General features: G+C 41.2%; 1 protein-coding gene across 1 annotated transcript in view; it reads right to left on the bottom strand.

Annotated features, from left to right (window-relative positions):
* LOC119888689 (protocadherin Fat 4) overlaps nucleotides 1-14,033 on the bottom strand; it is a 102,644-nt gene that overhangs the window by 24,964 nt on the left and 63,647 nt on the right. The window contains 2 exon segments of the mRNA XM_038699386.1: nucleotides 10,891-11,065; nucleotides 12,914-13,836. Coding sequence (XP_038555314.1) covers nucleotides 10,891-11,065; nucleotides 12,914-13,836 — 1,098 coding nt within the window.

The following is a 14,033-nucleotide window of genomic DNA, read 5'->3' as shown; positions in this document are numbered from 1 at the left end:
CTTCAGTGAGTACACTAAAAAGAATAGTCAGGAAAGAAGCAACTCATTACACTTTCCATTCACATAACATACCTGAACATGGAGAAACTTCTAACTGACAGAATTAGGAACTCCCCTTGGACGCATGGTGACTTACTATACATGACATTTCATTTGCAGCAAGATCCATGCTGAACCAATTCATACAACTGTGACGGCTGAGCTACAATATTCCTGCTGCATTTAATTCAAGCAAATTTCCCTGGCCATCAGTTTGGGTTTCCATCGGCTGCTGTACTGCCACATCAACACACATGAGCGCAGAATACATCAAAAGGGCTTAATGTCTCTGAAACCAAATCTTTCAGGCGTCCTTCCTGGGGTCTTGGACACTCATAGATTTAATTTCCACAGTAAGGTATCTATTTTAAGGTGCACGGCACTGAGCGAGTCAGTCTGTGGAATTTGAGCGAGGAAAAGTGCTATTTTCAGCAAAAATCTGACCATTTTTCTCCCAGAGCGGGTGACGAAACGGGGCTTGCTGGGCCCGGGGGATGGATTTAAATCAATAGCAGATGAAAACGAGCCGCAATGCAGAAAAACCTGAAGTGAAAAAAAAATTCAGACATCTGCCTTGCTTGAGTTGGCCTTTTTAATCCTTCCTCAAATGGCACGCTGAACTGCCTGATCTATATTCCAAACATAAACAAGTTCACCCGTGTTACTCAAAGTCACAATATGGGATTTGGGGACATCTTAAAAGGCATGGAGGTATTTTGAGCTGTTAACGATTTGCATATGTTTACATCATTTATAAGGACAGAGAGCACCTGAGGACTGAGCAAAGCTGAAATCTGCAAGCTCTATGAGGTACTTTTCCCACCTCTAACTTGTAGTCATTCCCTCCTGCGGCTCTCTTCAGGAATCTATGTGAATCTGTCAACTATAATACACCCAAATAAAAACATACACAATCCTGAGCTTGTGACTCCTGTGCCTGTGTACTCAGCTGTTGAAAACATCAGATGCTTGAACTTGCGTACCGTGGGGGCCTGGATTAATAAGAGATAATAAAAAACATTTGGATGGTGGCCACCAAAATTCTCTGTTAATGCAGAGCTGTGCAAAATCAAAACATCAGAAATCTGAGAAAAGAGGGTGTTGAGAGGCGGAGGGTCAGAAAAGAAAGCTTGAGGGACGCTATGGCTCTATTGCTCAGCCAGCCTGGATTATCTTATAAATATGATAAAATCAGGGCAACATGCTCATTATATTTTGTTCCAACTCTACTCATTTGAAAGTCAGATGATTTATCTTTACCTCAGCAGCCTCCTGAGATGAAACATGAGTACTGCTGCTAAAATGACTCCATTCTGTCACACCTTCTTACCAAAAGATGGCAAAGTGAAAAAGGAATATGAGCACCATCAAGAACTCTTTTGCTTTTAGACACACTGGGACTTATTGTCTAGGTTCTAGGTTTAGATATGAGGTATTTTAGCCATGCTTCTTGCATGACTCTATGGATGGCTATGTCAGTCAGTCCACCACTTATGTTCAGACTGAAATATCTCAACAATTGTATGATGGATTGCCATGAACCTTGCTACAGATATCAATGATCCCCACAGGATGAAACCTACTGACTTACCAAAAAAAGTATTGGGGTGTACGGGCATAGAGATCAATACTTTACATAAAGTATGTTCCAGCAGGATAGGACACAGGGCAGAAGTGTCCTTGAGAACGAAATCAAATTCCCTACAAGCTCTGCAGCTGCTGTTAAATTGCTGACACTAAACTGTGCCCTCCCTGTGGGCAGAGAAGAGAAATTTCCTTACGAAGATCAACAAATTTCAACATTATTGTGGGGTTTGGAGACCACCGCAGCTTCTTTCAGGAGGTCAGGGGATTCCTCACAAAACAAGATTTGAGATAGTTTACTGCAAAATCATTTCACTGCCTGGCTTTATGATAATAAACACACATTGGACCTTAAGCTTCTCATGTATCCAGGATTTCTGGTCAGAACAGAAGTGGCTAACATGAACATTCAGAATAAACACAGCTGAATTCCAGAAGCCAAATAAATGATACAAAGAGCGGTAACAGTACACAATTTCTATCCCAAAAGAGGCCCAAAACCATACTACACAAATCTTTAGTGACTCATTACCAAAATGAGTCATGTCTTCTGCAGTTATAACTAAGACATTGCAGGCTTTTTTAAGTATCCTGTGTTTATATCCAAATATAGGCAATGTTGAATTTTGAGGTGACTATGTATTTCCACTTTTACAAATATTTGTTATTAACAGAATACTGCTGATAAACAAAATACTCCAAGATCATTGCCGATTTATACAGGAACAACTGATGACAAATTTGGTGTCAAGCGCAAAGAATTAACAGCAAAAAATGTAAATTGTGGTATGCAATTTAGGTATCATTTATTCTATACTGTATCATCATAGGACTGTTATGTAATCAAAGGACCACAACATGTGGCTAAGTGTACAAACAAATGTAGTCAGCAGGATTACTTAATCAACATCATACGTGATTGCGGCTTTCTAATCCGCCTACGCGGAGTCTGTGGTGTCACACGTTCAAGTGTGCAACGTGATTGAATTGACATGAGTCATCGTTCAGGAGGTTGTCATGGCAACAGATTAGAGCAGCTCCTGCTCCTCCTCAGCTGATCCTCTTAATTGAGGAGTGATCCAAGTCAGCAAGGTGTCTGTATCACTTTAAGTTAAATGGTGTGGAGCTGCTGCTGCCAGGCAAAGTGTGTTTGACAGTCAGCAACTCGCTAAGACTGTTGTTGATCAAAGATGTTCTGTGCAGGCAGGAGCTGCTGGGCAGATAAGTGGCTCTGGGAGCTAAGTGGCTTTGTCTATAAAAGCCATTAGCGACTACCAAGAGAGTGAGTGGATGAAGAAAACATTTGGTTTTAAATATCAAGCCAGCTGCTATATTTTTCTGAACTCAAACTGCACAGTGAGCACGGTTGCTGCATTTCAATAGCATTGTTTCCCCACTAAGAACGGAAGCAGGCCAAACTACAAGGCTAGCCCCGTGTATGTGTGTTTGTGTGTGTATGTGCAGTACATTGCTGTCCTTCCAGGCGTGTCACTTTTGCACAGGATGTGATGTCACAACCTGTTTACTGCCTCAGGAGAACGAACAACCTCCTCCACCACCACTTGTGTGACCTCTGACCTGCATTACTTCTGTCACCAAATGCATCAGGGACTCTGAGGCATAGGACACTGTTACTCCAGCTAATCCTTAGTAAGCATTGAGCAAAGACACCCCACCCCCCCTTAGTGAATGCCTAAACTGCACTCAAATACTCCCAAAGCCTCCTGACACTCCTATGTGCGACCGTGAACCTGTGCTGACCCAACCGCCGTCGACAGTTGTGGGTTCAAACGAAGGATTTTTCACATGTTTCTTAGTGTATCACTTCTCACAGCATCATGCACCTCCGTGCAGCCTCAGGACGTGCCTTCTGAGCCTCCTGGGGTTCACTGATATCATATAACCTCTGGCAGCTGTTTCTAAAAACCTGCTGTCCAATGTGTTAATAGTTCAGATCTATCTTGTTACATTGCGTAGGCTGACAGATTTAGTCATCAAGGAACACTATATCATGGCAGGTATGCAAATGTATGTAAATGACAGTTGTTTCAAATGGTTAGGGAGAGACATTCTTCAGATTCATAAGATGGCGGCTACTAAATAACAGGGTCAACATTACAGCTAAGTATGTTGTCTGTTTCCGATTCTTAAATTTCCTCTGAATACCATACCTGCAATAGAAAAACAAACCCAGAATACAGTTTTGTACAAAATAACCTCCATCCCCTTCTTCTTTTTTTGGAGAGAGTGACTCAACAGGAGAGGAATGCTCTCCAAGAGTGCTGAGAAATGCCAGCATCCCCGCCAAACAGTCTTTGCTTGAATCTGGCAAAGCCCAGGGAAGAGTGTCAGGGTCAATGATTTAGACAACTGCAGCCGAGGCGGGTGTCACCTCGTGCACCGTGGCTCAAGCCGAGAAAGGGGGGGAGGGGTTACGAAGAGGAAATATGCCTAAATCTGGCAGCGTACAATCTGGCCCACCGCTATACGACAAATGACATCATTTTGCCACGGAAAGAGAGCTGGTGGAAATTTGCAGCGGGAAGTCAGCTGCCTATCAGCGGCTGCCATGCACTGTGGTTAGAAAAGTATTTTTCCATTGGCAAATCATGTCCCCAGACCCATTATTCTTTTTCTTTCTACAGTAACTTTGTAAATTCTACACTTTTTAAAAGGTTGCATACAAGCGGGACCTGTTTTATTTGCCTGTTGTAGCAGCTGACGCACGCAGGTACAGACTAATCATTAGTCGTTAGACTTCATGGAACAAAGTCACGCAGGTAAATGTTCATCAAATGATAAGATAAACAATTACTTAAAGAGATCACTGAATGAGATACAAAAACATATCCAGGTCACTGCTTATGCATGTTTGACAGGAGAGAACTAGTGTTTGCATTCTTATTACCATTATGTTTAAAGACCTCGAATTTGTAGATCACTTGTTTGCCAAAACAGATAAGGCAATCAAGGCACTACCTCACCTCTATCTAACGTTTTTTTCACAGTGAGCATAATCTTATTTCAGGGGTTAATCAGGGGTCACTTAGGAACGCAAACCACTATTGACCTGACACTCTCCTGGTGATTGTAATCAGCCTCACATCATCTGTTTTTCTGCCACGCCGCAAAGTTATCAACATCATCGTTCAAAACTCAAGATAAACTGTGTATTTATACGAGCAATTTTGCTGTGGCAAGAAAATTGTTTTGGAAGCAAATGCCACTCATCACTTAGAGTCCAGGCAAGTGAGTTTGTCTATATTTGATCCAAATTCATCTTGGTTATTATTGCACACGAGGAAATTGGGTTTTGATCCAGAGAAGCATGCTCCCTCAATCAGTAAAGAAAATAATGGACCGTGTGGTGCCGTGTTTCCATTAGGTGGTTTTGCTCTAGGGAGCTGTGCTGGAGTCACTGAGCTCTGAAGCAGTATGGATACCATAAAGGATAAGTCCACGCTAAGTCCTGATGATAACCCTGTTTTCAAAACTGAGAGTATTCTCCTTGGGAACACATCAGACTGATGGTATTCAGATAACTGTTATGTGGTATATATGGTATAAAGTAGAAAGACACTGGCGTCAGTGCACCTCATTTCACACAAAGCAATTGAATCTGTCGGGGAGCTCAAAGCGCTCAAGCCACAAGAGGATTCCTCCCTGCTTTAATTGAATCTAGAAACACCATTACCATTTAATTAAATGCAGCACATTCCCTTCAGATCTGGGAATGACACAGTTGGGGCAGTGACAACCAAAACAGATCCCTCTGTTTGATATTTCACAATAATCCCAAAGAACTTAAAGTGCTTGTTAAACTAGCGGTGGGAATGACATTCAATTCTGTCTGCTAATATTTCATTGCTGCATCTAAGCACAGATCTAAGCACTTTGTTTCAGTGTGGATCACGTTTGGAGAAAATGGGAGAACCCAGAACAACCCCAAAGAATCGGCGTCCAAAATAACAAGCTTTCAGGACCCTGAGACTAAACTAGACCAGCTGACCATCTGTCGACTCCTCTTCCATCCTAAAGATCCACAGACAGTTTTCTCTATAAGCCACTCAACCCAGAAAGTATGGTCTAGCATAAACATATGGTCAGGTCTAAGCACCTTATTAGTGTACATTACCACCAGACAAATCAGGTTAACCTCCAAGAAGGTGCCGTGGCCATACTTTCTGAACCGGAGGGGGTACAAATACATGTGTTAATCACAATTAAGCTATCTGTTTTTTGACTGCTGCAGCTGCTATGAGGACACACACTGCTGTGAGAGCCTTGCAGGGGGTTGATTTGAAGGAAACAGCAGCACCCACCTCCTGGGAAAGGCTGCGAGTTGCCCTGCGTTGCTCAGTCTAAGCTGTGCTAAGAAGCAGGTTTGAGTGTCTCTGCTGGCACAAGAGATAATCTCTTCCTTCAATATACTTCATATTGACTGATGTGTTATCGATTAACAGACAAACAACTTTAAAGCTGGGATGTCCAAACAACCTGGTTCATTAAACTAGGAAGTCCAGGACAGGTTGACTTAGGGAAGACTGATGAATGTGTAAATTTATGAGACAGCCCATCTGTAGCCTGAAGCTTAAGGCTAAACGGTTAATTAAGGTTTATGGACTGGAGCTAGATTGTGCTCTTGAGGGACAGCGTAAATAAAACACACCATTACTCAGGGGGAGAGAATTGGCCGCCATCAAGGCAAAATTGACATTTTTCTCCCTCAGAGAACCTGTTGCTTTGCGACAAAGCTTCTTTTAATGCGACCCCGTACAGCACCCATGAATGGCCTCGGAGGAGCTGAGTGCAGGGTGCGAGCTGTCCCACTGCACAGTTTGCCAAACATAAAAGAGTAAACAGAGGTTTTCTCACAGTTAACAAGCCAAAGAGTGAAAGGGATATCTCATCAAAGCTACTAACTGGTAGTGAGTATTTCTAAATTACAGTAATCTCAGAGGCATTCGACAAATTAAACTTAAAATGTTAGACAGCTCGCAAGTTATTTATGGAGTGCTGCGTCTGAATGCTTTTGAATAATTTCTTTGCCATATGTTACGGATAGGGTTTGGTGGTTTGCAGGCAGTGAAGAAAAGAATATCGACAGACAAAAAGTGCTGCCTTTTCTCATATTTTAGGGCCTGTGGTGAAATTTTATAAAGTGATTTGCCTTTTGTGTTTTTATTACAATGGTGCTTTTATTTGCTGAATATTTGGCAATCCCTATTTAGCAGCGCATCTGTGGAACATGCAGTGACTGTTTTCCATTTTATGGTGACAATACCAACAGATCATAACCAGTGTGAAAGGTGGAAAACATACACTGGCAGTACAACTTTCTCATAATACAACTCTATAATGTTCATACATGGGCTATTTAAATCTGAAATATGACTTTGGAAAAGTGTTCAGGAGTGAAAGCATGCATTCTTTTTTACACACACATTACATACTACAAGCTATTTAAATAAAAAAGCAGCTACAGCTAGTTATGATTTATTAGCTTTGTGAGAATGTGATGTGCTAACCAGGGTAGTAAGAGAAACTGAGCAAATAAACATCATTAATGAGTGGATTTTGCCAGGCTGAAGCACTAATCATCCAACCCACACCACCTTTTTTAAATCCAACTATTACTTACCAAAGCTATTTACGCAAACATTTAGATCCAGTAATTGTTAAAGTGTACCAGGGAGTGGAAAAGAGAAAACAGGCGATAGGAAAAAACTCTGCAAGACCACATTGTTACTGCAAAGTTTTTAAAGAGCTGATCCAGAATGTTACTGCTCTGTTAAAGTTCATTTGAGGAACCTGATATTTTATTTGGCTAAGTCTTGTGTTGCCACTAGACTGCAGACTGGCTGAAACCATCAGAAATGGACCCCATTAAAGATTTATTGTGACCAGTGTTGGACAGTGATCTAGCAATTCCCCGGCCATGTTTTAACACCGCGTTATCAGTGTCCATGCAGGGATTTCATTTGTTCTACAGTATATTTTTATTTGTCTAATATGAGATGGATAGATACTCTGTACGCTCAGGTAAAATATTCCTTGATAATGTAGTTTACTACGTGATGACAGACAGGACCATCGACCATTATTTAACTAATCAAGTCAGAGGGGAAAAAAAACTTAAGAGGACTGGAGGGTTTATACACAAGATTCATGGGTGCCATTTAAGAGAATCAAAGATCCTGCTTTAGAATGGGGATGGTGATTAAAATTCTTTATTTGCTAAGCGACCGTTTAGCCCCCCAAAACTTCCCCTCACCCACCAGCCAAAAGGCCATATACAAACAGTGAGGCATTATGGAGCTATGTACTGGAGGCATGTGAAAGACATGGGATTTCTATGCGACCGTATCCGCTGTAATAGACATGGGCCAAGGGATTTACTGTGCCTTCTCTTTAATAAATGTGACCAAACACGATGCATGTCAATGCGCCCCAAGGACGCTCTCACCACCACACGCAGATTCGCACAAACTTGGAGGAAACCGACATAATACACAAATATAATTGCACAGTCACACAAATACAAATGTATAAACAGGAACAAAAAAAAAACAACAAAGAATAAGGGAAGATACAACCTCACAATACAGGCACTGTCACACAAACTAAAAGTCTAAAACCCTAAAAGTCCCTCTTGCCTTTGACAACTTGATATTTAATGGGAAGCTGTTCCACAGTAGGACCACCGATATAAAAAAAAACATCTGGCATTATTATTTACTTACTGAGAACACAGTGTACACAGAAAAAGCTGAACTTTTATTTCATGATGTAAATTTAATATGTAAACTGAAAAGAAGATGTTTAGAGAAAAAAAATAATGCTATCAAACTTTTTGGTACTTACAAAAGGCTAATCAGTTGCAAAATATTACACCTGACCAGCTGCCAGATAAATAAAAATATGTTTTCTTCAACCACAGATGCCCAGTTAAAGCTATTCCATGAACAGTGAGTAGCAACATTATTTTACTGTGTGGCTCTGTAGGAAATCTTATTGTTTTACATTCTTCCATGGGGGGATAACTTGTATGTTGCTAAGCAGTGGCCTACATTTCTGATTTGCCTGCAGCAGATGTTGGACAAGCATTTAGATTAGCCTCGGAGCCTGCAGCCCCCAATGTCTCCTGCTATCTGCACAACTAGTTAACTCAGAAATGCTGTGAACAACTTTCCATAAATGAGGAAGAGAAAAGAAAAAAAACCCTGAAATATCCCTGGTCTGATCTTCAAGTTTCCTCTCAACAAGACGCCTTGTAAAACGCCTTTAAGCAGCTTGTATGGATGCCACAATTTGGGGGGCTGTGCTCAGATTTTCAAATAATGGCAGACATTTGCCAAAGTCTGCTGTTCTCTAAGCCAGAAGCCATTATGGAAACCAGCACCCAGTAAGTTCTTTTGTTTCCATCCATTTCATGACAGATTTCAATCAGCACAGCAGTAGAGAGGGTCCTAAAGCTCTGCTCAGGCTGCTTAATGAGTTTACCTTCACTGAAATGAGTGAAAATGTCCCAGGAGGATGGACCACTATAGTACAATGCACAGGCACACCGCCTGCCTGAATATGTGAAAGTCAGTCGAGTCATTCACAGAACTAATTTAAAAATGTTGAGAACCTGGAGCAAATTTCTCAGTCATTTAGCACTTAACTTAAAAACAGAATTATCTCTTCTGCTCATGATGAAGTGTTTGTCGGGCACAGTGGCCGCTGCAGGATGCTTTCATATAAATACCAAATGTAAGAATACAACATATTTTTGAAAAATAATCAACCAGCGTAAGTCCTTGTCTGGCAGAAAACTTTTACAGACTCATGGCTTAGGGTGATAAATTCTACTTTGTCAATTTTTCTCCATGTGTTACATGGTATTTTGGAGTAGAACTATAGTCAAATATGGCAGTACAGGAAGATAAAGGCAGACGTTAACGTGTTAAGATGAATGTCTGCGGTTGAAAATGGGTCATGGTAGACAGCAGACTTGGAGACATGTCTGCACCATCCACCTTCAACATTTCCTGCCAGATAGTGCCTGGGAGAACCATTTCCCCCCACTGTCTCAGCCGAGGCCTCAAAAATGTGAGAAAATGCTTCTGGGTAATTTGGCCTTCACTATGATTATGGGGTTTTTGATATTTTGATATTCTACCCCAAATCCTTCTTTCTGTCTCTTACCAACATTGTACTGAAATCTCTTGTCAAAATATTTTGGAATTGTTGTCACGGCTCTAAATATGGACTCCTTGTGCAGCGTACAAAAAGGGATCAAATCCTAATTAGTATGTTCACTTGTTGGGCAACTTTGTCCATGTGGCACAAACCTCTGAATACTATATGAAGCAAGAAAATCTTAACAAAACATTTTTTTAGACTTGATTATCTGAAAATATGTTGAATCGTTTTTGATTAACATACGCTTTTAATGAAACAGTTACCTAAAACTGGCTAGGAAATGAAGCACTCAAAAATGTGTTTATGTTGAAGCATCTTTCAACAACAAGACACTCCATGCAACATTGTCCCAATTCTCACCAGAGCCTGTACACAGTCAAAAATACACAGCGTTATGAACGGTCACATGGTCAGTACAGGAATGAAACAGAACCACCCTCAGACCATGACGGCCGTGCCAGAGCAGCTCGGGGAAACATATACTTAACTGGGATACCATGTGATTTGGCTTCAACTGGGATACGCATGTACTCCTTTAACTGCACATTAAATGGCCTCTATGCAATAACAAGTTAACCTTTTATCTGGCTATAACAAGCTCTACCACCATATCCAAATAAACAGAGGATGCTGTTCAATCGGACCCGCTGAAAGGACTTTTGGGGAATAGGTCAGAAAACACCCACTATTTTTCAAGCTAAAAACTCTTGAATGTAATTTTGCCACACAAAAGGAGCACTGTGCACCCAATGAAATCAGTTCCTTGTTGACATTGCTGTTAGTTTATGAAAATATTCTTTTTCAGCTCGGTTTTGCTGGCTGAGTACAAAATGTGTTTATAACTTTGCCAAAATTCAACTGTGTCTATGCAAGGACACGATGCTCAGTCCTCAACCAGATACACCTGATCATGGATGATAAAGTTTAACAAGTTGATTGTGGTATGAGTTCTGATATAAACAACTGATTTTGGAACACTTTAAACTGAAACATAATAGTGCAAAGGCAGCAATCATCTTTCAAACATTTCAAGATGGTATCAGGTCCCCTCACAACTCAAAACTTCCACTGTGGTCTTACCTGAGTCGGTGGCTGTAATCAGCAGGATGTATTTTTCCCGAGCCTCGCGGTCCAGAGTCCGGGTCAGGCTCAGCTGACCACTGGATGACAGGCTGAACGCACCCTCATCATTCCCACCACTGAGCATGTAGCTTAGCTGGCCATTGGCACTTTGGTCATCGTCTCTGGCAACAACCTGGAAAACAAAGGAACAGGCTTCTTACAGATTCTCAGAATTAAACTCCTTTTAAAAGTTCAAGAAATGTGTTTTCCAATTCCAGCAGTAGAAAAACATTTTGTCTGGAATAAATAGAAGAACTGGAGAGTTAGAGGGATTACTTTACAGATTTTTACCCTATACCTATAGGTATAAAACACAATGGATTGTTATATTGTAAATTAAAATTAAAATTAAAAAACTGCACAATTAGCAGTCCTGTGGCCAGCTTCATAATTAACTTGTTGCTTACATGTTAATGCATCAGCAATAATATAATAAATTGCAATACAGCACTGACAGAGCCAATTTTGCCTTCATAATGAGTACTTTTAAACTTTAAGTACATGTTGCTGATAATACTAACATATGTTTACTTAAGTAAAGGTTTAAAAGCATAACCTTTACGGGTTAAGCAGTAAAATAAACTCGTGCCCAGTTTTGTCACTATAGCTTACTTGGTCCGATAGGACCAGTAGTTCTGGTTGGCTAATGGCAAACCACATATTTCTGTAAAACTGACTCTATGAATGTGATGTCTGCTATTTACAGGATGATAGTAAATGTGACTGCTATTCAACAAAAGTTGTATAGTTCCACTACTGTGCACTGTGTCAAGTACTGTAAACTACCACAAAATTATTATTATTATATGTTGAGTCAATATACCTAATTACTTTCCATCGCTGGAGACAAACTTGTGCTTTTGAGTCATTTAAATAAATCTGACTTGAAATTTCAGTATATTGACCAAATGCATTATTTGAGTGATTTGTGCAGAAACACCAGAGCAATGGCTTAAACGCCATACTCCCCAAATCAAAATATCAAATTAGACACATTAGCAGTTTTATTGCTTTATTCCTTGATATTTTTAAGTGGAGTATTCTTGCAAGAAAGATGGGAAATAACCCAGCATAACCAACATCCTCAACGTGTCTTTCCACTTGAGCAGCTGAGGGTTAATTTCCACCATGGTGCTGAGTGGCACCATGAAGGTAATTGTTGAGGGAAGGAAGATCATTACTTATTCACTTTGTCTAATCAGGCTTTCCAAAGGAATCTACAGAAAGAAAACCAGAAAGTCACAAATGGCTTTTTCTAGGCTGCTGTGGGAATTAAGGACTGACATTCATTTAATGGTTTCTGAGTATGACACTATTAGTCAGTCTAGTTTTTCTCCTCATGCTGGAGCATTAAACTACCACTTCACTGGCGTGCCCAAATGCGTTGTGGGCTCCCCAGCTTTTCCTGCCATGCATGCCGCAGACAGGCACAGCCAGGTTAATATACAGATGTCTGTTCTTGTGTGGCAAAACCTACCATGTCTGGACCCCTTCCTACAACATAAATGTGCCCTCATTTCCTCACAAAGTACACAAGTGAAAGAAAATGGAATTGCGCCGTCACTGGAAATCAGTTCTTCCCCTTAATTTTTTTTCACATGGCTCATTTAGTCATCAGGGCAGCTGGGATGTTGATTGCCTCGTCATGCAATTTAACCAAGTTTCATATTTCGGTGAAATCCAATAAAGCCCTAACAGTGCAGAGAAAATTCCAGTCATATATTATTTCTTTATCATTTCAGCAAAATAAGACCACCTTGCTAAGTGGTTTAGTACACCGATACCGCTCACATACCTGCACTTATTAAGTTAGTATTACTACAAATTTGGTTAAGGCATTAGCTTATTTAAAGTCTTAGAACTGTCATTCAAAACACTGCCCTCTTTTCACTCGCAAAGTCCTGTCTGTGAATGTTAATGACGTCCTAACTTCTTAAATTTCAATGGATGTCTTGACAAGAGAAAAAACAAACATACTGACCTGCAGAATGTTTTTTGGTAGGTTCTCCAAGTTCTCCCGAACATTGACAGTGTAAGGAGAGAGCTCAAACACAGGTGCGCAATCATTGACATCCAACAACACAATGTTGACGGTTGCGCGGTCCACCCTGGGGCTGCTGCCTCGGTCGGCAGCTTGGACCACTAGTGAATAGGATGAACGCACCTCGCGGTCCAGCTGCTTGGCCACTGAAATCACGCCTGTAACCGAATCAATCCTGAAATCAGAGTTGCTGTTGCCTCCTGAGATAGAAAATCGGATCTGCCCGTTGGTGCCCTCATCTGCATCACTGGCAAACACCTGGATGACATCAGTCCCAGTAAAGATGTTCTCCTCAATCTCAATGTCATAGATATTCTGTGAGAAGCTTGGCGTATTGTCATTGACGTCCAGAACCATCATAGTCACATCCATTGTTGAAGACAGGGGGGGTTCGCCTTTATCTGTAGCTACGACTGTGAGGGTATAGTTAGAAAGCTCTTCGCGGTCAAGTTCCCCAACCAACCTGACACCTCCATCGACTGTACCAATGCTGAACTTGTTAGTGAAAGGTCCTTTGAGGGAGTACTCGACATAGCTGTTGGGTCCACTGTCAGCGTCGGTGGCCTGGGCAGTGAACACAACCGTGTCCACTGGCGTGTTCTCCTGAATGTAGGTCATCCTCTGAGAGGTGAAGGTTGGCGGGCAGTCGTTGACATCCAGAAGAATGACCGACACCTGGGAAGTGCTGGTAAAGCGGGTCATGGGAGGCGGAGCCAGGTCATTGACTGTGATCACCAGGTTGTAGAAGGATTGGGTTTCTCTGTCCAAGGCCTTCTTGGTTTGGAGGACTCCTTCCTTGGTGATGACAAAGTGTCCCTGGGGATCACCAGACGCAATTCTGTAGAGAAGCTGGGCATTTGGGCCTGGAAAACATGCCAAGAGGGAATCAGAAGACAACCATAATGATAGTTAGTAGTTATTCTTATACAGTGACCTTTTAAAGCTATATTGGGTAACTACACGTTGCTTACTTACAATGCCAGTGAGATGTTTAGCAAACTGTAGGGCTGCAACTAACGATTAATAGATACAAATATGGCCTTAGTTACTGTTTATTTTA

This window comes from Micropterus salmoides, unplaced genomic scaffold, assembly GCF_014851395.1.
Source record: "Micropterus salmoides isolate LMB-PRFRI ecotype aquatic unplaced genomic scaffold, ASM1485139v1 Ms_hic_scaffold_5, whole genome shotgun sequence".
Classification (NCBI taxonomy): domain Eukaryota; kingdom Metazoa; phylum Chordata; class Actinopteri; order Centrarchiformes; family Centrarchidae; genus Micropterus; species Micropterus salmoides.
The sequence above is the reverse complement of the archived record's forward strand: the minus strand, read 5'-3'. Positions and strand labels throughout refer to the sequence as shown.